This window comes from Kogia breviceps, chromosome 3 (genome assembly GCF_026419965.1).
Source record: "Kogia breviceps isolate mKogBre1 chromosome 3, mKogBre1 haplotype 1, whole genome shotgun sequence".
Lineage (NCBI taxonomy): Eukaryota > Metazoa > Chordata > Mammalia > Artiodactyla > Physeteridae > Kogia > Kogia breviceps.
In genome coordinates, this window is record NC_081312.1 from 76983527 (window position 1) to 77009989 (window position 26463).

At 39.1% G+C, this 26463-nt stretch overlaps 1 protein-coding gene, 1 long non-coding RNA gene and 1 pseudogene across 2 annotated transcripts; 1 reads left to right on the forward strand and 2 right to left on the reverse strand.

The window, feature by feature from the left end:
- Window positions 1-3661: 3661 nt before the first annotated feature.
- LOC136793926 (uncharacterized) lies at window positions 3662-15715 on the forward strand. Its single transcript, XR_010840012.1, has 3 exons — window positions 3662-3748; window positions 4358-4439; window positions 15637-15715. It is a non-coding gene; the product is annotated as an uncharacterized lncRNA (long non-coding RNA).
- LOC131752115 (glutamate dehydrogenase 1, mitochondrial-like) lies at window positions 7519-8991 on the reverse strand (annotated as a pseudogene).
- A 1476-nt stretch (window positions 15716-17191) lies between the features above and the next one.
- On the reverse strand, window positions 17192-18129 carry LOC131752219 (olfactory receptor 11H7-like). Its single transcript, XM_059056378.2, is given in 2 exon segments — window positions 17192-18075; window positions 18078-18129. Coding segments are annotated over 2 exon segments (936 nt in total).
- Window positions 18130-26463: the final 8334 nt, after the last annotated feature.

Genomic DNA, 26463 nt, shown 5'->3' on the forward strand with positions numbered 1-26463 from the left:
TATTTGCCAGTTTCCTATAGGCTGTGAACTTTTCGAAGGTACTCATCTTAGTGGTCTTAAATCCTAGCTCAGTACCTGATACAAGTGCTCAGTAATTCACATGGAACAATTGAATACATTTTAAAAGTATGCATTCTGTTCCCATGGTAGTCTCCTACTTTAGTCCGTGGTGATGACTGCCTCTTGGTGTCAGGATTCTGTTAGCATTTTCCTTCTCTACTTACTGATCTACCTACATCTGTGATTTGTAGAGTCAGGGTATCAGTGTTGAGTGTGACCTGAGAGGCAATGTCTTCCAGTACTCCATTAACTTAATTTATATATTTTATCTTTAGATGTGCATAGCCGCATTTCCCATTGTGTCATATAGCTTCTCACCTTTCTTCTTGTGGGAACCTGTCTCTGTATCAGGCCATGAAATCTCCCTTGATCTCCAGGAAAAGAAGTTCTTCCCTTTTTGTCAGTGACTTGCCAGGCTGTAGAGTATTAGGGAACCACGTTCCCAATACTGGCAGATTTTGTGGCCTTCATTCTTTCTAATATTGATCCTTCATGCTGAAGTGCTAGCTTATTTTTCTGTTTTCTCAAAATATTTGAACAAAAATGCTATTTTTTTCCAAATGAAATGTATCGTTTAGGATCACTCTTCCTATAAGCCAGAATCACATTTTCAATTTCCCTGTCACTTGGTTGGTTTTCAGCACACCCTCAGCTCCTGGCAGATTTGTATTGACCAGGCAATCATGGGGAAATTCTCACAGAAAGTTGTGTGTGTATACATACATGTGGATGGTGGTCATGGAATGGGGAATAAGTGGCAAGATACAGGAGAAAGAAAACTGTTCTGTCCTGTTTACCCAACATGGGAGGCAGCATTATATGGAAAGAGAATTGGATTGTGGTTTTCCGCTCCCTAATTGTAACTTTCTTTTTCATTTAATTTCAGGAAATTATATATACAATAGTGTAAAACTGTAAAATTACAAAAAAGCTAACAGAAAAAAGAAAGCCTCATTTTCATTCCTGACCTCTAGTTCCTTTGCTGTAGTAACCGCTCCATTTTCTTACATTTTGTTCAAGAGATATCTTATGTATATATAAGCTTAGTGGCATATCACTTAAAATATACAAATAATACTGCTTTTATGCTCTTAGATCTCTTGAACTTCAGCATTAACTTTTAAAAATTCCTAGATGAAAATACTAATACATACCCGACAGAACCCACAGGGATTTTGTTTGTGACAATCACTGAAGCAGTATTTGTGAACATGCTTGAAAATCATCAGGTATTTTACAAGTATACCGTGGAGGGGAGGGATAGTGATGGAAGTAACACTGTTCTCCACAAAGGACAGTGAGTCACGTGTGATCTGATTTGACAAGAGCAGTTCTGAATTGGCAGCAGGTCTGTTGTGTCAGCAGCATCCTGCCTAACTTTGGGGCATGTTTCCCTGCCTACAGGTCCTGTCCTTCTTATGGCATGGTCTTGGGGTTTTCTGCATGGCTAATCAAGAGATTCCACTTGCGCTTTAATTGTCAGGTGTGTATTCACTTGAGATAAGCAGTGGAAGCTTGCCAGAGTGTGGGACACCTCTGCTCCCCTCCTTCACCCCTCCCCTTTGCTCTCTCTTCATGTTTAGGGAGTTGGTGCTGCAACGTGGCTGATGCAACAGTTTGAATCACCGTCCCTTCATGCTGTGGGATCCATTCACTTTTAATTGGTAGTTGCTGGAATCATTTCTCCCTCCTTCATCCTAACTTCCTTTTTTAATTGGCTCTCAGGAGCCTCCAACTCCTGCTTTTACCGACCAAAGCAGAGCTGCTGCAGAGAGTCTTAAACTGGTGCCTGGGGACCCTAGGTTTTTCTGTTATGACTCTCCTTCTTCAACTTTTTTTTCTAATCTGTTAAACCAACTTATCTTTGGATTAGGCCTGGGAGTATAGGGATCCTTAGGGCATTGGTTTCACTGAGGCAGCTTGAACAGTGCCAATTTCTTCTAGATTTTACCAACTGTTGTGTGTGGCCTGGAGCTTTTTGTTCCTGCTAGCAGAGAGGGAGATTTCTGGCTGAGGTATCCAAAATGGGTCTGGTGAATGATGGGAGTAGATGAAAAACTTATCATTTGAGGAGTGTGAGCCTTGACATTTTGGTGCACAGACTTCTCTATAGCAAAAAGCCTTGTGGAAAACTTGCTGTGTCTGCTTCTGTTTGTCACTGCCCAAAGGGGAAAAAAAACACTAGTTGTACAGTTTTTGACAATAATCATTATTGGGTTACATTTTTTAAAAGTATTTTTATTTTTAATTTTATTTATTTATTTAAAATATATTTATTTATTTATTTGTCTGCTTTGGGTCTTGGTTGCTGGGTGCGGGTTTTCTCAAGTTGTGGTGAGCGGGGGCTACCCTTGGTTGTGGTGCGCGGGCTTCTCATTGCGGTGGCTTCTCTTGTGGAGCACGGGCTCTAGGCGTGTGGGCTTCAGTAGTTGTGGCACGTAGGCTCAGTAGTTGTGGTGCACGGGCTTAGTTGCTCCGTGGCATGTGAGATCTTCCCGGAACAGGGCTCGAACCTGTGTCCTCTGCACTAGCAGGCGGGTTCTTAACCACTGTGCCACCAGAGAAACCCTAGAAGTATTTTTTAAATAGGCCTTATTTTTTAGGGCAGTTTTAGGTTCACAGCAACATTGAGTAGAAAGTACGGAGAGTTCCCATATACCTTTTGCCCCCCCCCTTGCTCCCTCACCATCAACATCCTGCGTCAGAAGGGTGCATTTGTTACAGTCAATGAACTCACATTGACACATCATTATCACCCAAAGTCCACAGATTACATTAAGGTTCACTCTTGATGTTGTACATTCTATGGTTTTTTTTAACATCTTTATTGGAGTATAATTGTGTGTTAGTTTCTGCTTTACAACAAAGTGAATCAGTTATACATATGTTCCATTCTATGGGTTTTGAAAAATGTATGATGACTTGTACCCACCATAATAGTATCATACAGAGTAGTTTCACTGCCCTAAAAATCCCCTGTGCTCCACCTATTCATTCTTTCCTTCTCTCCTAGCCCTTGACAACCACTGATCTTTTTACTGTTTCCATAGTTTTGCCCTTTCCATAAAGTCATATACTTGGAATCATAAGAGTATGTAGCCTTTTCAGGTTGGCTTCTTGGGTTATATATATATATATATTTTTTGCGGTACGCGGACCTCTCACTGTTGTGGCCTCTCCCGTTGCGGAGCACAGGCTCCGGACGCGCAGGCCCAGCAGCCATGGCTCACGGGCCCAGCCACTCCGCGGCATGTGGGATCTTCCCGGACCGGGGCACGAACCCGTGTTCCCTGCATTGGCAGGCGGACTCTCAACCACTGCGGGATTTATTGACGTAGGGGAAAAATGAGGGGAAAAAAAGTAGATGCTTCAGGGCTCTACACCGCAGTGCTGGAGCAGTAAACAGGCAATTAGGGCAGCAGCCCGGCATTCCCCTCAGACTGGAGAGCAGCGGCGCCGACAGGAGATGCTAACAGGCCGCTGGAGTCCGGCGCCGGGAATCCGCCCCCCACCGCCCCGCCCTGGAATCCGCCTCCCTGTTGCCCTCCCCGCGCACGGTGACGTCAGCGCGCCCGTCAGGCACGTGGGTCTCCGCCACAGGAGGGCGCCCGGGCGTCTGTGGAGGAAGAGCAGGACTGAGCAGCATTTTCCTGTGGGGACATGAGTAGACAGGCTGGTCAACCCTGAGGTACTGAGGCGTGAACATCCGTATCAATTCGGTGTTTCGATTATTAATCTCGTGCTTTGAGCACTTTTAACATTTCCTCCTTTCGCTGTCACTAATGTTTTCCTGAGGGGAAAGTTGCAAACCGTGAGCGGTATGGTTTCAATCATGAGAAACTCTGTGGAAAGTCCCCTGCCTTTCCCAGAGTTAATATTTATTGTCTCCATAGTTTTGCCCTTTTCAGGATGTCATAGTTGGAATCATATAGTTTGAAGCCTTTTTTAGATTGGCTTATTTCACTTAGTAATATGCATTTAAGATTCCTGCATGTCTTTTCATGGTTTGATAGCTTATTTCTTTTTAGCATTGAATAATATTCCATTGCTGGATGTACCACAGTTTATTATCTGTTCACCTGCTGAAGGACATCTCAGTTGCTTCCAAATTTTGACAATAATGACTAAAGCTGCTATAAATATCTACGTTCAGGTTTTTGTGTGGATTTAAGTTTTCAACTCCTTTGGGTAAATACCCAGGAATGCTATTGCTGGATCATATGGTAAGAGAATGCTTAACTTTGTAAGAAACCTCCAAATAGTCTTCTGAAATGACTGTACCATTTTGCATTCCCAGCCAGCAATGTGTGAGAGTTCCTGTTGGTCCACATCCTCACCAGCATTTGATCTTGTCAGTGTTCTGGATTTTGACCATTCTAGTAAGTATGTAGTGGTATCTCATTATTGTTTTAATTTGCTTTTCTCTGATTACATATGATTTGGAACATCTTTTCATATGCTTATTTGCCATCTGTATGACTTCTTTGGTGAAGTGTCTATTTAGATCTTTAGCTCATTTGTTTGGTTTGTTTTCTTATTTTTTTTTTTTTTGCAGTACACGGGCCTCCCACTGTTGTGGCCTCTCCCGTTGTGGAGCACAGGCTCCGGACGCGCAGGCTCAGCGGCCATGGCTAACGGGCCCAGCCACTCCGCGGCACGTGGGATCTTCCCGGACCGGGGCACGAACCTGCGTCCCCTGCATCGTCAGGCAGACTCTCAACCACTGCGCAACCAGGGAAGCCCCCTGTTTTCTTATTTTTGCATTAAAAAACTAATTAAAAATTTTATTTTTATTGAGGTATGGTTGATTTACAATATTATATTAGTTTCAGATGTACAGTATAGTGATTCAAAGTTTTTAGAGATTATATTCCACTTAAAGTTGTTATGAAATACTGGCTATATTCCCTGTGCTGTACAATATATACATATTTTATACATAGTAGTTTGTACCTCTTAAACTCCTACTCCTATCTTGCCCCTCCCCCATTCCTTATCGCCACTGGTAACTACTAGTTTGTACTCTATATCTGGGAATGTGTTTCTGTTTTCTTATATTCATTCATTTGTTTTATTTTTTAGATTCTACATATAAGTGATAACATACAGTATTTGTCTTTCTCTGTCTTATTTCACTAAGCTTAATACCCTCCAGGTCCATCCATGTTGTTGCAAATGGCAAAATTTCACTCTTTTTTATGGCTGAGTAGTATTCCATTGTATATGTATACCACATCTTCTTTATCCATTCATCTTTTAAAAAATTTCTCTATTGCTCATGTTTCTTTTTTTAAAATTTAATTTAATTAATTAATTTTTTACACAGCAGGTTCTTATTAGTTATCTATTTTATACATATTAGTGTATATATGTCAGTCCCAATCTCCCAATTCATCCCACCACCACCAGTGTCCCCCCTTGGTGTCCATGTTTGTTCTCTACATTTGTGTTTCTATCTCTGCCTTGAAAACTGGTTCATCTGTACCATTTTTCTAGATTCCACATATATGTGTTAATATACAATATTTGTTTTTCTATTTCTGACTTCACTCTGTATGACAGTCTCTAGATCCATCCACATCTCTACAAATGACCCAATTTCGTTCCTTTTTATGGCTGAGTAATATTCCATTGTACATATGTACCACATCTTCTTTATCCATTCGTCTGTCAATGGGCATTTAGGTTGCTCCCATGACCTGGCTATTGTAAATAGTGCTGCAATGAACATTGGGTTGCATGTGGTTTTTTTTTTCTTTTTTTTGGGAAAAGGTAGTCTTTTTAATAACTGCTTTTGTCAGCAGGTTAAGTCACGCAGTTATAAAGTAGGTAGATATTTCTGAAAGGATATTATTGTTAAAAAAAAGAAAAGCTCGGGCTTCCCTGGTGGCGCAGTGGTTGAGAATCCGCCTGCCGATGCAGGGGACACGGGTTCGTGCCCCGGTCCGGGAAGATCCCACATGCTGCGGAGCGGCTGAGCCCGTGAGCCGTGGCCGCTGAGCCTGCGCGTCCGGAACCTGTGCTCCACAATGGGAGAGGCCACAACAGTGAGAGGCCTGCGTACGGCAAAAAAAAAAAAAAAAAAAAAAAGAAAAGCTCATTCTTACATAAATATTATCAAGTACTTCATTGGGACACTACTGTTCAAAGGGCCCTGGCCAAACAACTCCCAAACAAACACAACCCCAGATTGTTTCCAGCCCACTGGGAATGAAGCCATGTGCAGAAGACAAGACCTCTAAATGAAGACACAAAGTCAGGGTGAGTCGGGACCATTGGCAATGCTCACAGCCTCCAGCCAGACTCCAAAGAGGGAGCACAAGTGGTTTTTTTCTGGGACACTCTACTTGAATTATTGTTCAATTAGTCAACAGAATAGATCTTCAAAAGAGGACAATTAATTAACATGATAAGGAGGTTACTGCATTCTTTGGACTATATGTCATAATTGTGGTTAGTAAATTCTGACAGTCTTAACAAAAATAGCCTCCGTCATTTGCAGGTATAAAGATAATTCTCTGCTGGGCTTTTTATTTTTGCTGGATGACGATATGCAATTGTCAAATTATAAATGATACCGTTTTATGTTATAAAAACACTAGCTTTGGGCTTCCCTGGTGGCGCAGTGGTTGAGAGTCCGCCTGCTGATGCAGGGGACACGGGTTCGTGCCCCGGTCCGGGAAGATCCCACATGCCGCGGAGTGGCTAAGCCTGTGAGCCATGGCCGCTGAGCCTGCGCGTCCGGAGCCTGCGTTCCACAACGGGAGAGGCCACAATAGAGAGAGGCCTGCGTACTGCAAAACAAACAAACAAACTAGCTTTTTTCATTTATTATGTTTACAGGCATTCACTGCTTGAGTCAAGTTTAGGCTTGTTAAGTGATTAAAGGCAATTTTATTACAGCAGCATGTACTTATTTTATTCTAAAAGAATAAAATGCATAAAGAGAAAGTGTTTTTTGTTTGTAACCTGTAAAATTGAGTTATTTTGCTGATGTAAAATACAAATAACTCACTTGAGGACCATGCTACCTCCTGCAAATGCCAGATACCTCCTTCTTAAATGTGTCAAAGCACCTGGTAGATCTGTCCAGGGCTGAAGTGGCAAGTGACTGACAACTCTTGGACAAAAGGAGCTTTCCCAGGGCTACAGCTGACTGTGCTGGGAAACAGCCATGGAGCAAGGCAGCACAGGGAGAGGGAAAAGACTTTATTTAAAGGCAAAATGCCCAAATGGCTCTCTGACATAGCTAATTTCTACTATCACTTATTAGCTTATATGTGGTCCCCTAACTTTTTTTCTTAAGGGGCTGATTTGGATTGACTTGTTGAGAATGGTGTCCATTATCTATTAAGTCATGAGAGAGAGAGATTTCTGTGGTTACATGTAAACTTGTGATAGGTCTGCAGATGAAGAGGTGAAAGGGTAGTGAAGAAGTCAGCTGCAGTCCAGTCCAGTCTATGTGAAGGTCACACCAGCTTCATTGTACACCTTGAAGACTTCCTCGATGGCGTTGACATAGGCAGCTGTTCTCAGGTCCAATCCCAGGTTATACTTAATGGCTGTGCCCATGATTTGCCTGGCAGAGCACTCCATGGTGTAAGCTAAGCCAGAATGCCCAATGTCTTTCTCAGAGGAGCCCAATATCCTGTCTTGGAACTCTGCTGTGGGTACAATGGGATAGTTCCAACGTGCTTTCCAAATTTCCTTTCCCAACTCTCTTGAACAGACATGAGTAAATGGTAGTTAGAATCCCTTTCATATTTGAAGGTCAAACGGCCATAGCTGGCATGATTTAGATTCTTCAGCCACTCAAAGTAAGATACTGTCACTCCTCCAGTAGAGATCTAGAATAACCATGATGTTCCTCTCTAGGAAAATCTTATCAGCTTCTGGAGTTTTTGGTCTGTTGGCATCTTCAGCAATGATCTTGGTTTTGACTCTGGGTGCATTGGACTTGGTCAGCTGCTTCTCGCTGGCAGCAGGGATCAGTATGTCACAGTCCGCCTCCAGGATGCTCGCTTCATAGATCTTTGCTTTGGAGAAGCCCAGGATTGTTCCGTGTTGCAATTTGAAGTCTTCCAGTTCCTTTGGGTCATTACCATCTGGATTCCATATGCTCCCGTCAGATTCACCAACACCAACACATTTAGCACTGAAACAATGTAAATATCTCATAGAGTGCAGGCCCACATTACCAAATCCCTGAACAACAAATGTTTTATCTCCAAATCCTGGTGTCATTCCTAAAATACTCATGTAAGAAGCTTCATTGATGAAGTTTTCAATCCCATGGAAAACTCCCCGACCAGTAGCAGAGATCCGTCCGTGGATTCCACCCTGACTGATGGGCTTACTGGTAACACAGGCATGGGCATTAATATCATAGTGCCCTATGGTGCTAGCATAGGTGTCAGCAATCCAGGACATCTGCCTCTTGCCTGTGCTCATGTCTGGGGCAGGCACATCAATGCCAGGACCAATAAAGCCCTTTGCCAGCTCCATAGGGAACATCCTTGTGATCTTTTCCAACTCATTATCAGTATAGCTCTTGGGATTGATCTTAACACCAGCTTTGGCACCCCCAAATGGCATATCAACCACTGCAGACTTATATGTCATCAGAGAAGCCAGAGCTTTTACTTCATCTACATTCACATCAGTGCTGTCACGGATACCTCCCTTGCAGGGCGTGTGGTGCTGGCTGTGCTGGGCCCGGTAGCCCTCGATGACCTCCCAGGAGCCGTCGTCATGCTGGATGGGAAAGGACAGGCTCAGCACATGGTTGCAGGGCTTGATGATCCTCAGGATGCCACACACCCGGTTCCTCTTCTGTTCCTTGCTGTCTGGGGTCTTGAGGTCCTCCACAAGCTTGTCCTCCACCATGCTGGTGCCTCAGTAGAAGAAGCTGTCCACCATTTTGAAGAAGTTGGGGTCTTGGTTATGGTTTTCTTTGCTGTGCAAAAGCATTTAAGTTTCATTAGGTCCCATTTGTTTATTTTTGTTTTTATTTCCATTTCTCTAGGAGGTGGGTCAAAAAGGATCTTGCTGTGATTGATGTCATAGAGTGTTCTGCCTATGTTTTCCTCTAAGAATTTTATAGTGTCTGGCCTTACATTTAGGTTTTTAATCCATTTTGAGTTTATTTTTGTGTATGGTGTTAGGGACTGTTCTAATTTCATTCTTTTACATGTAGTTCTCCAGTTTTCCCAGCAACACTTATTGAAGAGGCTGTCTTTTCTCCATTGTATATTCTTGCCTCCTTTATCAAAGATAAGGTGACCATATGTGTGTGGGTTTATCTCTGGGCTTTCTATCCTGTTCCATTGATCTATATTTCTGTTTTTGTGCCAGTACCATACTGTCTTGATTACTGTGGCCTTGGAGTATAGTCTGAAGTCAGGAAGCCTGATTCCTCCAGCTCCGTTTTTCTTTCTCAAGATTGCTTTGGCTATTTGGGGTCTTTTGTGTTTCCATACAAATTGTGAAATTTTTTGTTCTAGTTCTATGAAAAATGCCAGTGGTAGTTTGATAGGGATAGCATTGAATCTGTAGATTGCTTTGGGTAGTAGAGTCATTTTCACAATGTTGATTCTTCCAATCCAAGAACATGGTATATGTCTCCATTTGTTTGTCATCTTTGATTTCTTTCATCAGTGTTTTATAGTTTTCTGAGTACAGGTCTTTTACCTCCTTAGGTAGGTTTATTCCTAGGTATTTTATTCTTTTTGTTGCAGTGGTGAATGGGATTGTTTCCTTAATTTCTATTTCTGATCTTTCATTGTTAGTGTATAGAAATGCAAGAGATTTCTGTGCATTAATTTTGTATCCTGCAACTTTACCAAATTAATTGATTAGATCTAGTAGTTTTCTGGTGGCATCTTTAGGATTCTCTATGTATAGTATCATGTCATCTGCAAACAGTGACAGCTTTACTTCTTCTTTTCTGATTTGGATTCCTTTTATTTCTTTTACTTCTCTGATTGCTGTGGCTTAAACTTCCAAAACAATGTTGAATAATAGTGATGAGAGTGGGCAAACTTGTCTTGTTCCTTATCTTAGTGGATATGGTTTCAGTTTTTCACCAATGAGGACGACGTTGGCTGTGGGTTTGTCATATATGGCCTTTATTATGTTGAGGTAAGTTCCCTCTATGCCTACTTTCAGGGTTTTTTTTTTTTTAATCATAAATGGGTGTTGAATTTTGTTGAAAGCTTGTTCTGTATCTACTGAGATGATCATATGGTATTTATTCTTCAATTTTTTAATATGGTGTATCACATTGATTGATTTGCGTATATTGAAGAATCCTTGCATTCCTGGGGTAAACCCCACTTGATCATGGTGTATGATCCTTTTAATGTGCTATTGGATTCTGTTTGCTAGTATTTTGTTGAGGATTTTTGCATATATGTTCATCAGTGATATTGACTTGTAGTTTTATTTGTTTTTACATCTTTGCCTGGTTTTGGTATCCGGGTGATGGTGGCCTCGTAGAGTGAGTTTGGGAGTGTTCCTCCCTCTGCTATATTTTGGAAGAGTTTGAGAAGGATATAGGTGTTAGCTCTGCTCTAAATGTTTGATAGAATTCTCCTGTGAATCCATGTGGTCCTGGGCTTTGTTTTGTTGGAAGGTTTTTAATCACAGTTTCAATTTCATTGCTTGTGATTGGTCTGTTTATATTTTCTATTTCTTCCTGGTTTAGTCTTGGAAGTTTGTGCTTTTCTAAGAATTTGTCCATTTCTTCCAGGTTGTCCATTTTATGGCTTATAGTTGCTTGTAGTAATCTCTCATGATCCTTTGTATTTCTGCAGTGTCAGTTGTTACTTCTCCTTTTTCATTTCTAATTCTGTTGATTTGAGTCTTCTCCCTTTTTTTCTTGATGAGTCTGGTTAATGGTTTATCAATTTTATCTCCTCAAAGAACCAGCTTTTAGTTTTATTGATCTTTGCTTTTGTTTTCTTCATTTCTTTTTCATTTATTTCTGATCTGATCTTTATGATTTCTTTCCTTCTGCTAACTTTGGGTTTTTTTTGTTCTTCTTTCTCTAATTGCTTTAGGTGTAAGGTTAGGTTGTTTATTTGAGATGTTTCTTGTTTCTTAAGGTAGGATTGTATTGCTATAAACTTCCCTCTTAGAACTGCTTTTGCTGCATCCCATAGGTTTTGGGTCATCGTGTTTTCATTGTCATTTGTTTCTAGGTATTTTTTGATTTCCTCTTTGATATCTTCAGTGATCTCTTGGTTATTACGGAGTGTATTGTTTAGCCTCCATGTGTTTGTATTTTTTACAGATTTTTTTTCCTGTAATTGATATCTAGTCTCATAGCGTTGTGGTCAGAAGAGATACTTGATCCGATTTCAATTTTCTTAAATTTACCAAGGCTTGATTTGTGACCCAAGGTATGATCTATCCTGGAGAATGTTCCATGAGCACTTGAGAAGAAAGTGTATTCTGTTAGATTTATCTATTGATTTTTCTGCATTAATAGAGATGATCATGTTGTTTTGTCCCCTTCCTTCTATTAATGTGGTGTATTACATTCATTGATTTTATGTAAACCACTCTAGCATTACTTGAATTTCTTATGTTGAACCACTCTTGCATCCCACTTGGTCATGGTGTATAATCCTTTTAATATACTGCTGGTTCAAGTTGGTAGTGTTTTGTTGAGTATTTTTGCATATATCTGTATAAGATATTGATCTGTAGTTTTATTTTCTTTTGATGTCTTTGTCTGGTTTGGTATCAGGGTAATGCTGAATTCATAAAATGAGTTAGGAAGTATTCTCTCCTCTTTTATTTTTTGAAAAATTTGAGAAAGACTAGTGTTATTTCTTCTTAAATATTTGGTAGAGTACATCACAGTAGTGATATGGCCCTGGGTTTTCTTTTTTTAGGCAGATTTTGATTACTGGTTCAGTTTCTCTACTTTTTCTAGGTGTATTCATATTTTCTCTTTCTTCTTGAGTCAGTTTTAGTAGTTTGTGTGTTCTAGAAATTTGTGCATTTTGTCTAGGTCAGTGACCCCCAACCTTTTTGGCACCAGGGACCAGTTTCGTGGAAGACAATTGTTACATGGACGGGGGGCAGGGGGATGGTTCAAGCGGTAATGAGAGTGCTGGTTCAGGCGGTAATGCAAGTGATGGGGGTATGGTTCAGGTGGTAATGCAAGCGATGGTTCAGGTGATAATGTGAGCGATGCAGAGCGATGGGGAGTGGAAGATGAAGCTTCACTCACTCACCCACTGCTTACCTCTTGCTGTGTGGCCAGGTTCCTAACAGGCCACAAACTGGTACTGGTTCACAGCCTAGGGGTTGGGGACCCCTGGTCTAGGTTATCTAGTTTGTTGGCATATAATCATTCTTAGTATTCTCTTATAATTCTTTTTATTTCTCTAAGGTCAATAGTAGTGTCCCCACTGTCCTCCCTCACTCCCTCCTTTCTTTCTTTCTAAATTTGAGTGTTTTTTTTTTTTTCTTAGTCCTGCTTGAGGTTTGTCAATTTTTTTGATCTTTTCAAAGAACCAACTTTGACTTCATTGATTTTCCCTATTACTTTTATCTTCTCTATTTTATTTATCTTTGCTCTAATCTTCATTATTTTCTTCCTTCTGTTAGAGTTCAGTTTACTTTGGTCTTCTTTTTCTAGTTATTTAACGTGTAAAGTTAGGTTATTTATTTCAGATCTTTCTTCTTTTTTAATGTGGATATTTACTGGTATAAGTTTCCCTCTGAAAATTGCTCTCACTCCATTGTTTTCCCATTAACATGGTTTTAAAATTATTGTTTTATGCATTTGTTTTACATCACATAGAAAAAAAAAGAGGATTACAAATCAAAAATACTGGCTTTATATTTATCTATGTAGTTACCTTTACCAGTGGTACCTTTACCAGTGTTATTTATATCTTCATATGACTTCAAGTTACTGTCTGTTGTCCTTCCTTTTCAGCTTGGAGGACTCCTTTGACATTTTTTGCAGGGTAGGTTTGTTAGAATTCTTGGTTGAGTTTTTTTCTTTTAGGACCCTAAATATGTCATTCCACTGCCTTCTGGCTTCCCTGGTTTCTGATGAGAAGTTGGCTGTTCATCTTTGTATTCCTTGTTCATAAAAAGTTACTTCTCTTTTGCTGCTTCCAAGATTCCTTTGCTGTCTTTGTATTTGACAGTTTGGTGATAATGTGTCTCAATGTGGATCTCTTTGAGTTTATTCTACTTGGAGTTCATTGAATGTCTTAAATATGTAGATTCATATCTCTCATCATCAGCAGTTGTTTGACCATTATTGCTTCAAATATTCTTTGTTTCTTTTTTTGTCTCTTTTCTTCCTCTGGACTCCTATTATGTCTATATTAATATATTTGATGTGTCCCACAGGTCTCTTAGACTCTGTTTGTTTTACTTAATTCTTTATCTTACTGTTCCTCAGATTGGATAATCTCAATTGACCTATCCTCAAGTTCAGTGATTCCTTTTTCTGCTTGCTCAAATATACTGTTAAAATCCTCTGGTGAATTTTTCACTTTTGTTATTGTTCTTTTTAGCTCTAAAATTTAATTTAGTTCTTTTGCATAATTTCTATCTCTTTATTGACATTCTGTGTTAGGGAAGATTCTCAGGAATATGTGGAAGCTCTTCAGAGGCCTTATTCTCCAAAGTAACTCACTCCCCAGCTTTTCCTCCTAGGGTTTTAGTGTGTCTAATATTTGTCTCAACTGATATTCTTTGCCTTGGGTGGCAGTGGTTGGTTCATTTGCCTTATTATATTTTAGAGGAATATCCTCCATGTGGCTGTTTCTCTGTTCTGAGAGAATTTCAAGTTAGGTGAAATAAAGCGAAACCTACTGTTGTAGTCTTCCAGGGAGCCCCTAGACAGGTCAAAACAGAGAGGAAACTTTTGAGACTAAGGTCCATTCTGTTTTCTCTGGAACCAGGAACCCCTTCTAGGAATATGGTTTCCTATCTTTAAAATGCTTCTGAGCTGAGGAGAAGGGGATGTGGCAAAGGTAAGCTAAAATGCCACAGAGCTCTCCTACCATGTTTTATTTGCCTTTTTCTTGATGAAGCATTCATTTCATTGCTCTAAATCTTTGAATATTTTCAAGACTTTTAATAAAGCTGATTCTGACAATTTTTGCCTGTGTTTTCAATTTTTCTGTGGAGGAATGGGTCTTTGGTGTTTCCCATTCTGTCATTTTTATTTAGAGATAAATGAGTGGTAAAGCTGAAGGAAAACAAGGGAATTATTGACACAAAATTCCCCTTTCCCCCTTGTTGCATAGGGAGACTGATGTTGGGGATAGGCTTACAGGATGCTTATTAAAATGTTGATAATATTCCATGTTTTTTACTTGGATAAAGAAGGGCACAGGCATTTCTGAATTTCATATTCTTTAATCTTGCAGATATATTACATAGACTTTTATGTATGTTTAGTATATTGTATAATTTTAAAAAAGGATTTGTGGTAGATTTATTATTGTCTCTAACAAGACCCTTCCTAGAACTGTGTTTTTTTAATAACTTGAACCTATGTGTGAACAAAACACTTAAAAACATGAATCTAGCGATAGGGGAAAAATTAAGTAAGTTATGGTTTATTCACAAAGAAGACAATATTACACTATGAGGCATATCTATTTGTATTCATTTGAATAGGAGGTTACAAAATTTTAAGAGAATAAAATAGCTATAAAATATTTGTATAATATAATCAGTTTAAAAAAATTAGAACCATTATATGTGTATGCATTTGCATGCTTGTATATGTTAGAAACTGACCAGTACTAAACTTGTTATTTGTGGGAAATGGGATTGTGAGAAAGGAGGATGGGAACTTTTACCCTTAACTTTACACTCATATATTGTTTGAAAAATTTATGACAAGTATATATTATTTTGTAATAAAAACATATATCAAAATGTATTTTTAAAAACAGATAAGCTTCTTAAATATTAAAAATGTAAACAATCAGTTAGTGGTTTTGTGACTAAAACATATTTAATTCTAGTGAGGACTGATTCAAGAACTAGCTCACTCATCCATTTCTAAAAACTTCCTTTCACTACCTGATTACTAGTCAGTTAACAGGCTGATGCTGGGGATAAAAACATAAGATAGTGTCCTTGTCCTCAAAGGGCTTATAGTCTAGGGGAAGAGACACAGACACATAATAGACTCACCTCAAAGCATCTGTAAGTACAAGGATGGAATTTGACCTGGTGTACTCTAGTTGCATTATGGAAGGGACACAGAGTACAGCCTGGGGATATTAGAAAGGTTTTCTGGTAGAAGTGATGTGTGAGTTGAATCTTAATGAAAGACTAGGTGTTCTTAATGAGAAAATAACAGATATAGATACATATTCAACATCTAGTAAATTGCAGCAGCAGTATACTTGTGAGCTATTGAGTTTTATACAAAATATTTTCTGTTCCTCTTTCAGCTAATAAGTTCAGCTGAATCATTAAAGTATTAGGGCTGAATTAAGGCACAACTGTGATGGATATTTCAAGCTTGTCTTTAGTAGTTTTCTAAGCATATTTTCTGATTCCTTTTCCTACCTTTTTTAGATCTCTCTACCCACCCTGAAGCATAGTGCTCTCCAGTTTCCCAAGAGGACTTTCAAAGAGATACCTTTTGGCCTTCAGGTGAGTTTTATTCCTTTTTCATGCTACAGCAATGTTTAAACATTTGTACTTGTAACTATTTAATGAGATGATTTGGGCTTTGGAGGGTATAAACACAAAGGAACTTTATTTTTTCTCACCATGTCTGCTTCAAACATTTTCTGATGTTCTGTTTGTCTCCACCTGTGGATAGTATCTTGGACCAGTATGATAGGTTTTCTGATTGCTTTTAGTATTAATACATGGTTTCTTTATCCAGGTACAATCTAAAACCAAATTTTAATTTTTTATACAAATTAAAACTTATTCCTCAAGACAGTTTGACTCAGGCTTCTACTTCTTTTGATCTACTTCTTTTCCTCTGCCCTTTCATTCCTCCCCTCACATTTCTACACTGCCTCTAGTTACTTTAGGTTAGAGGCAGAAGAGAAGTAAGGGTAGAAAGGTTTTTCCTTTACTGGTATTGTTGCCTTACAGGTTTGACAAAAGTTTGTATGTTGATTTTTATTTCATGGAGTTATTTGTTTTGGGGGGGTGGCATAGGAGCACTCTAAACTTCAGTTCCCTGATGTGGACAATGCTTCATTGGCTGGCTACTTATAACTTCTTTCATCTCTGGATTCTGGTGACCCTTTCCATATAGACTAACTTTTGGAATTGCCTTACTTCTCCAAGTAGTACTTTTGGGAGGCATCCCTTTCAAGATGGTCCAAATTTGTTACCTTCCATGAGCTTTAATGAGGCCAAATGTGGGTACTCTACATTTGTTCCATTATTGCTGAGAAGTACGTTATAGCCCAGTTCTTTCTACCCTGCTCTCTGAGCCAGCTCTTCTACAGTCTTTACATTATTTCCAGGTATGAACCAGGGCAGGTGTCTCTTAAACTCCAGGGGACAAGGGCAAATCCTCTTAGTGGTTTTCTTGATGTAATTTTAATTTTCCTTAGGGGATTGCATACTGAAGAGTCACCAAAGATATTCTTACTGATTGTTTCAAACAAACTTCTAGCCTCCCCTTGTATACTGTTAATGAGGATGATGAACTAAGAATTGTGACTCTGGCTTAACAATCTTTTAGTGTATCCAACATTGATGTGTGGGGTTTCTGCCAAAAATTCAGGATAACAGGCATTTTATATGTTATGTATCTTTTAAACAAAGCATTAGACAGCCATGTAAGCAAATAACCAATTTGATTCATATCTCTTAAAGTTGTGGGACAGAGGTTGCACATTGAAAAAGTCAAAATCTTCCTGGAGGCAAATATAAAGATTTTTTTGAGAGTTATTTTTACCGTGTGTCAGGTGGCAATCTCTTCCTATGGAAACACATTCATGAAACTAAAAGAACATCAAAATATAATCAAATACGTGATGAATTTCACTGTTCACAAAAGGACTGTGATGGTTATGAATAAAGCCAAATCAGTTTGGATTGGAAGAAGAGGATTCTTTTTCCACTTGCAGAAAGAGAGTCATCGGGTTTCACAAAAACCTTTTCATAAGGTTTGGATAATTCTCATTCCACAGAGGATCTGATGGAGGGCAAATTTCATGTCCCTGTTGTGTAAGCTGTAGAGGAGGGGATTTAAGACTGATGTCACTACAGCGTATGTCAGTGTGATGATCTTATGCATAGCAACTGAGTTGCCAGGTGTGGGACTCACATACATCACCATAATGGCTCCGTAGAACAGAGACACTACCATTAAGTGGGATCCACAGGTAGAGAAGGCCTTTTGCTGCCCAGCTGAGGAAGGAACCTGAAGCACAGCTCTGAGCATCAAGGTATAGGACCCAAGGATGTACACAATGGTGATAACGATGATAAGAGAGCTCACAGAATGGAATACATGCTCTGTAATGGGTGAACGGGAACAGGACAATGCCGTCAGTGGGTCCGTCTCACACAGAAAGTGATCAACGATGTTGGGACCACAAAAGGGTAGTTGAGAAATGAAGAAAATAGGAATTGAATGTCCCAGGAAACCAGTGAGCCAACAAAGAAACACTAGAATGGCACAGAGCTGCCCAGTCATGATGGAGGTGTAGTGCAGTGGACGACAGATGGCCAGGTAGTGATCTTAAGCCATGACGCAGAGGAAGAAGCATTCAGTTATGCCTAGGGAAAAGAAGAAGTAGAATTGAGTGAAGCAAGCAGAGAAGGATATGGTCTTGGTTTTGGAAAGAAAATTGACCATCATACTGGGGACTGTGCAGGTCACATACCACATCTCTAGGAAGGAGAAGTTGGCCAGGAACATGTACATAGGGGTATGGAGTCGGTGGTCCCACTTCACAGCACAAATGATGGCCATATTCCTAGTTAGAGTCAAGATGTAGACAAAGAGAATCATTGAGAAAAAGATGATCTGCATTTTCCAGGAAAGCCCAACGAGACAAACTGTGTCACAGTAGATACCCCTGACTTATTCATGGTCCCCAGACTGTGGAGAGAAGACAGATAGGTAATGACATATCAATTCACTGCTGAGGCATTTGAAACTTTTCTTGGGACAGGGAGTTTGATTCATTCAGGCAAGTGTATCGAATATTCTAAAACAAGTCTTTAATAAATCCTGTCCTATTCTGAATAAGCCCTTTGGCCCTGATTCTTTGTAAGTGTACAGTTCTAGGCTCCTTGAATTTTCTTTGCTAGTGGACCAAATCAGTTAAATTTCATCTTCTTTTCATATAAAGAAATCTTGAAATAGAGGCAAAAATGGTTTGTCTTATGTCTAATTTTTTCCAGTAAAACCTTCATATATGGCAGTTAATGCCCTTCACTTCAAAATGAGAGTACACATATGCTGTCATTTAAAAGCAGATTTGAATCTGACACTTTCTACAGATTTCAGTGATTTGAGCTTTGACATTATTTCAGATTCTCTCTCTCTCCTCAACTATTTCCACTAGGAGATTTTCTATCATTTTCCCCCCATGATACCAGAAGAAAATAAAAAAGGATATTCAGATAATAAATTATTTATATATTTTGCTATTTTCTATTTTAAGACATTTATATTGCATCACGGCTCATTTACAAGTCAGTATTTAACCCTTTGTTTATAGCAATGAAAAGTCACTGTTATTCACCCCATGATGATTAATTTCACATGGTAATTTATCATGCTTCATATACATTTAAACTATATGTAATTAAAGATGAATATAACATATGAGATGTATTGGAGAAGAAAATTAAAATAACCAAGAGATTTTCTTTGAAAGCTCTTCTTACTGCTGGCACAAGTTTCCCTTAAAATTCACTATTTGGAAGATTTTACTTTAGTCTATTTAAACAATGGCTCCCAATTTTCAAAATAACAGAAAATGAGGGAATCAAAGATGTTTCAAAAATAATTATTTACCCATATTCTGAAATTTGTCCTTATTTCCTTTAGAACACCATCACTAAAGAAGATGTCTTTTAAAGTATCAAATATTGGATTGGCCAAAAAGTTCATTTGGGTTTTTCCATAACATCTTACAGAAAAACTCACATGAACTTTTTGGCCAACCCAGTACAACTCAGAATAAAGATCACAATGATAGCTTTAACATAATGAAATCTCCAGACATCTTTTAACAAGACACTTTTAACTTTTTTTGACTGATAAGAGGAAATTTTCCTTAAAAATAATTTTGATAGTGATATATATATAGTACTCATTTAACATAATTAAATAGAAAAAAATTCCTTCTCTTCGGTGAGGTTATATTAAATAAGATAAACATTTATAATGATACACGTTGCAGGTTCATTAAATTAGTAATACATAAAATGCATAAAAAAGTGGGAACTATGAACCTACTCATCAAGAAGCAAACATAAGCTTCCTGTTGAGATAGTTATGTCTGAGCAGTTTGTAGTCTTGTGGACAAGAAACCAAGAAGAGAAGGAAACTAAAAGATGAAGATAAATTCTTTTTAATTTTTAAAACTGGGATGATTATGAAGAACTAAACTAACTTGCATTGATGCTCATTTTGGTGAGACATCTGAAAAGATGGCTCCCCACTATGGGAACTCCATGCTTTCCAATCTAGTGCCTGCTCTCCTCAACAAGATAAGAAAGCAGTGATGCAGAGAGTAGCCAATTACCCCTGGAATAGCAGCAACAATAACTTGAATTCATAATCTCAGAGTCACAGACTTCGACTCAAAATCAAATTGCACAAGACTTAGTTTCAAGTACTTGAGCTATAGACCACTTTTTTGACATTAAAATTTTAAAAAAATCTCACAGAAAAACTATCAGTCAACTGTAGTGAAAGCATTGTAAATGAATTTCACAGATAATTTCTGACATAATTGTAAGAAGCAGTTCTTAATTCATCATTAAACCCTATGTGAATCTTAGTCCTCATACACACTGATTTGATTTTATTGTTAAAAAATGTTTTAATGCCACTTTTCCTGAAGTTGCAGATGAGTAATAGGGTGGACAAAGAGGGGAGAGGTGAAAGAGGATACCAAAAAAAAAAAACCCACCTCCATTTTTTCTTGGGTTTAGCTGCAGTGGATGGAGCTAGTTTCATACTGTTTTGTTCAAAATATCTATAAAAGGGCTTCCCTGGTGGCGCAGTGGTTGAGAATCCGCCTGCCGATGCAGGGGACACGGGTTTGTGCCCCGGTCTGGGAAGATCCCACATGCCGCGGAGCGGCTGAGCCCGTGAGCCGTGGCCGCTGAGCCTGCGCGTCCGGAGCCTGTGCTCCGCAACGGGAGAGGCCACAACAGTGAGAGGCCCGCGTACCACAAAAACAAACAAACAAAAAAACCCAAAATATCTATAAAAGTCATACTATTCCTGGTGGCTCAGCCACTTCCTGAAAAGGGGAAGACCCGTGGATGACTTTGGTACCATTTAGTGCATTTATTTTGGAGAGTGTGAGTTCCATGGTGATCTAAATTCTCTGAGAGATTTTTTTGTTGTTCTTGAGCTGAAAGAGAAACCAATATTCTTTGATACTCAACCTCTTGAGCATATCAAATGTACAGATGTATAGGTGACTAGGCCCACCTGTGCTGTATAATAGCAGCAGTGCCCAGCAGGGAATATCTCCTATATAGCATGAAACTTTCCCAGGTCATCCTGGGAAGCCCATAGATTCTCCCCTTCGCTGGCTTTATTTTTATTTTCTAAAATTAAAAATAAAAATTTTTTTGGCTATGCCGTGCAGCATACGGGATCTTAGTTCCCCAACCAGGGATCGAACCCGTGCACCCTGTAGTGGAAGCAGGGAGTCTCAACCACTAGACTGCCAGGGAAGTCCCTCTCCTTCACTGGCTTTAATGTGGAAGCCCTATGGGAGAGCTTCATGCATAACTTATTTTACTTCCCTTGCACCATAAGATTCTAGTGGCCTCTTTCCTACAGAGTATGTTGTAACTATGTGTTGGTCTTCATTTATGCATCATTTTAGCCACTGTTGAGAATTTTCAGGTATCTCTTTCTTAAATGTGATCTTATAACTTCCCATGCTTCCCCTAGTGACCTTCTTACTTCTTGCCTGGGGGTTTCATTAATATTTCTGATAAGTTGGCTCATAGGGATTATTAGAAATAATGTGCTACATTGACTGGGGGGATCCTATGGTCTCCTTAAACCTGTGTGTTTCAAACAGGGTATGTGATTTTTTTTAACATCTTTATTGGAGTATAATTGCTTTATAATGGTGTGTTAGTTTCTGCTTTATAACAAAGTGAATCAGTTATACATATACATATGTTCCCATATCTCTTCCCTCTTGCGTCTCCCTCCCTCCCACCCTCCCTATCCCACCCCTCTAGGTGGTCAGAGACCACTGAGCTGATCTCCCTGTGCTATGCGGCTGCTTCCCACTAGCTATCTATTTTACGTTTGGTAGTGTATATATGTCCATACCACTCTCTCAGTTTGTCACAGCTTACACTTCCCCCTCCCCGTATCCTCACGTCCATTCACTAGTACGTCTGTGTCTTTATTCCCATCTTACCCGTAGGTTCTTCATGACCTTTTTTTTTCCTTAGATTCCATATATATGTGTTAGCATACGATATTTGTTTTTCTCTTTCTGACTTACTTCACTCTGTATGACAGACTCTAGGTCTAACCACCTCACTACAAATAACTCAATTTCATTTCTTTTTATTGCTGAGTAATATTCCATTGTATATGTGTGCCACATCTTCTTTATCCTTTCATCTGTTGATGGACACTTAGGTTGCTTCCATGTCCTGGCTAATGTAAATAGAGCTGCAGTGAACATTTTGGTATATAACTCTTTTTGAATTATGGTTTTCTCAGGGTATATGCCCAGTAGTGGGATTTCTGGGTCATATGGTAGTTCCGTTTTTAGTTTTTTAAGGAACCTCCATACTGTTCTCCATAGTGGCTGTATCAATTTACATTCCCTCCAACAGTGCAAGAGGGTTCCCTTTTCTTCACACCCTCTCCAGCATTTATTGTTTGTAGATTTTTTGACCATCAATATTTTAAATTTAGTTATATATTAACTACAAAAGTAGGATAATTGGCTATGTTATATATTAATGTCATTGTTAAGATACTCACAAAGTTTCATCCTTTTGCAGTCTATACATTCTTCAGAGTGCAGGCAGGAGGCCTGCCTCTAAGTATTTGATCAAACTTGGAGCAAACTCAGAGGATAAATGTTTTATTGCCAGGGTAACTTTGGATATTTGTATTGAATAACAATATTTTTAGAATGATAAGAAAGACTGCCTCTAATAAACATGACTAATAAACATGAAAATTTAACTTTTGTCCAAGTGATTTAGTTAATGGACTATAATTATAACGACTGTATGTATCAAAATTTATAGGAGAGTTATAATTTCAAATATGCTTTCCATAACTATACCTATATTTGCCAGAGCGCATGCTGTCATTTTGGCTGGAAAACATAGTTACTAGGCTTACAATAAAAAAAAAGTTGAATGTTGAATTTAAATTGTAGTGCATTAAGCCCCAAATGATAATTTTTTTTTTTTTTTTTGCGGTATGCAGGCCTCTCACTGTTGTGGCCTCTCCCTTTGCAAAGCACAGGCTCTGGACACGCAGGCTCAGCGGCCATGGCTCATGGGCCCAGCCACTCTGTGGCATGTGGGATTTTCCTGGACGGGGGCACGAACCCGTGTCCCCTGCATTGGCAGGCGGACTCTCAACCACTGCGCCACCAGGGAAGCCCCCCAAATGATAAATTTCAATCCACCTCTTTCATCTTTCTATTCCCCTCAAGTGATACAACAAAATGAACAGTTGGAGAGAAGAGGCGGAAAAAGGAACCGGGGCAATTCTTTCTGTATTAACTAATAAGGAAGCTAGATCCACCTCTCTAACCCCAACCACTTGCTTAGGATTTAAGCCACTTGCTCAGAGGAGAGCACTTTAAAAATTGTAATTGCACGGATTCTTCTTTCTTTAAATATTTATATTTTAAGGTTAATCTGTAGATAAATCCAAAGGACAAAAGAGTCTGTTGGTCTTCTTCTTTCTCAGTTTCTACTTGCCACTTGTCACTTGCCAACAACTCTGAAAGAATAAGAACATCTTGCTTTAATTGCTCTTGCTGAAGGATATTTACCAATGAAAACTTCACTGACCAATATTAGAAAGAAAGTGGTTCAAGACTCAGGCTACATTCTAACTGAAGGATATTTCATGCCCCTCCAAAATATCCAAGACATTTGAACACTATTTTCCTTAAGTGAGTTTCATAGTGGGAACTCTGTGATACCTGAGTGAGCCCTTATTGTGAGTATTTCACTAAGAACTCCTTAGAAGTAAGTTGGGAGAGGAGACCTGCAGGCCCTAACACATTGTTCATGCAGGCCCTAACACATTGTTCATACAAAGAACAAAGGAACAAAGAGTTAACAGATTTACAGAAGAATAGCATGCTCTTACAGTAGTGGGTATACAGAAGGAGTGATGCACTGATGCAGGCAGACTTTCCTTACATACCTGGTGGTGTTTCTGTCTCCAAGAGGAGGATGTGAGAGCATCTCTAGCTACAAGATTGTCCTCATTACCCAATCTAAAAAGCTCATTCATGGATGGAGAGCCACATTTGTGGCTCCAGAGACTTGCTTCCTTTAGTATTCTGAACCAAATGAAATGTATTTTTCATGTCCATGATTATAAAGAGTTTACAGGTCTCTCTTGAATAGGATCCATGATTCCCCAGTGTGCTCACTGAGAGGCACCTAGTTCCCTGTGCATGTATTTCTGTGTATGCATCTAATCCTACCTATATTTGTTTATATTTCTCCCAGTGGTTTAACTAGTGACACACAGAGGTCTGGATAAATATCCAAGAGAAGCCAGGAAAATTTTCCTCTTTGTGGTGATAATCTTCCTCTAAAGAACTGATCTGAGTTTGGGAAGGCAGGTGGAGAGTGGGACAGGTTAATGGGAGAGGAGAGAAAGAAGGAGAGAAAGAATATATGTGCATATAAGGTTGTGTGTGTGTGTGTGTGTGTGTGTGTGTGTGTGTGTGTGTGTGTGTATGTGTATGTGATCTTTTCTCCAAAGTACATCCACTTCATTCTTGGTGTCTAACCTGTAAGGACTCAAATTAAAAAGTTTCTTCGTCTATATATAGTTACTTAATTTTGGTACATTCAACATAAGATAAAGAATCTCCTTTTTCAATTTTAAGGATAGCTTGAACACATTTGTTTGAAAAAATTGAGTTTTATGTAAAAGTGGATTTGTAATGCTGTTGACTGACATGATACAACATTAGTGAAAATGAAAGTTTAGCACTGTAAATGGTTCAGAGATGGGAAGTATGATTTCTTTCATTGATATCAGGTGAAGGAGAACAAACAAGGTGAGGCAGAGAACCTGAGGGGAAGATGAATTCAATCATAGCAAGAACTCAAGGAGAGAACACTACTGAGTTTAGGAGTGAGGCTGTGTAAGAACAAAGCAGCTTCTAAAAAATATAGTCCCTGTACCAGCAGTATTAACGCCACTCGACAGCTTGTTAAAATGCAAGTTCTCAGGCCCTACCCCAACCTATTGAGTCAGAAACTCTCAGTCTGGGGCCCACAAACCTCTTTTTAAATAAACTTTCATGTGATTCTGATGCATGCTGTAGTTTGACAACCAGTGTATAGATCATTAAAGTCTGGGTTAAGGATGGGTATGTTTGAAATAGCTTCTAAGTTTGGGAAGGATTTCAGTAGGATTAGGGATTAGTTGAGCATGGTTTGGAGAGAGGATTAAGAATGATACTTGCAGGGATAATTGACACTTGAAGCTGAGTTTTAGGTGATGTTGTTATCTAGAAAAGTAGGCTTAGATTTAAGCATCTAGAAGACTTTTTTTTTTAATTTGGTTTTTTAATAATTAAATTTTGTCATTTCTATTTTTAAGGAAGATAAGAGCATATAAACCAGCCATACCATTATAGGACAAGAACTCACAACAATCTTTATATGGTTTATAAATAATAATAATAATAACAATAATAGTAATGTGTCAAATCCAGCACATTATCATTTCCCCAGTGTTTTCACCTACAGCATGGAGCAGTGGAAGCAGCTGGCAGACTGGGGCCCTCAGAACAGTTGAAGCTGGGAGTTTAGGTTGGATGGGACTCTGAAAAAAGCTGTAGAAATTTGGACAAATCTTTTTCTTTTTGTAACCTCTGTTGCTTCATTTAAACCAGGCTCTGATTTTGTGTCATTTTGGTTTTCACAGAAATTCTGTGTCTTAGTGGGAAAAACATATTTGTGCTCATTTCACAGAAGAAGAAACAGACCCAGGGTCTGTTTATCCAGGATCACACTGCTGGTTGGTGATAGATCAGGGGTCAGAATTCGGGTTCTCTGCTGAGGTCTAGTAGGAACCTTGACCAGAGGTCAGACATAGGGGCTGCTGATCCCCAAGGATGACCCCCAGGAAGTGTCTGTTCTTTGCTCTGCAACTTCATGCCGGTAGGTCTTGGGAAACTCTGTCTAGAATTGTTAACTATTCCTCCTGCCTATTTCTTGTGACTTTGCCCCATGCTCCATGCTGTGATATATTGAGGAAAACAAGGAGGCCCGGCATAGGCAGGGAAATGGTGGAGAAGATTATTCAGACATCATGTGAAAGGGAATGACCTGAGATAAAATGGGGGCACTGGATGGGAACAGAGTTGAACCTAAAGAGAAGGTGGTGGGGTATTAGATAGAAAACTAGGACACAGAAAACCTAGGTCCTAGCCTGAGTGTTTTCACTTACTAGCTGTAAGAGCTTGGTGAGTTCATTTCTTCAAGTATTAGAGACATACTCACCTTTTTGTTCTCCATAGGGCTGATATGAGAATGAAATGAGATAATAGACATGAAAATATTTTGTAAATGTCTATATAATCATAATATGATTAAGTGTGATTCAGGAGCCTCAAGAGTGGATTCCTAACTCCATTATCTCTCAAGATTGTCATGAAAATGTCATTCTATAATTAGAATTTCCTGTCTGAGGATCTAGGAGGACTTTCCATTCCTCTTGGGCAAGCAAGTTCCCTGACTTTTCCCCTTCCCCAAATATATAGCCTCAAGATCAGCTTGCAGATACAAATTCCTTTAAAGAGAAATAACGTTTTATTTGACAACTAGAAATAAGAGTTTTTAAATGCCCCTGCCTCTCTTTAGTCTACTGTCAATGCAGCAACCAGGGGGATGACCCTTTTACAATGTAAATGGGATTATGTTACTCCTCTGCTCAAAACTCTGCTCAAAAAGGCTTCCCATTTCATACAGAATTAAAAG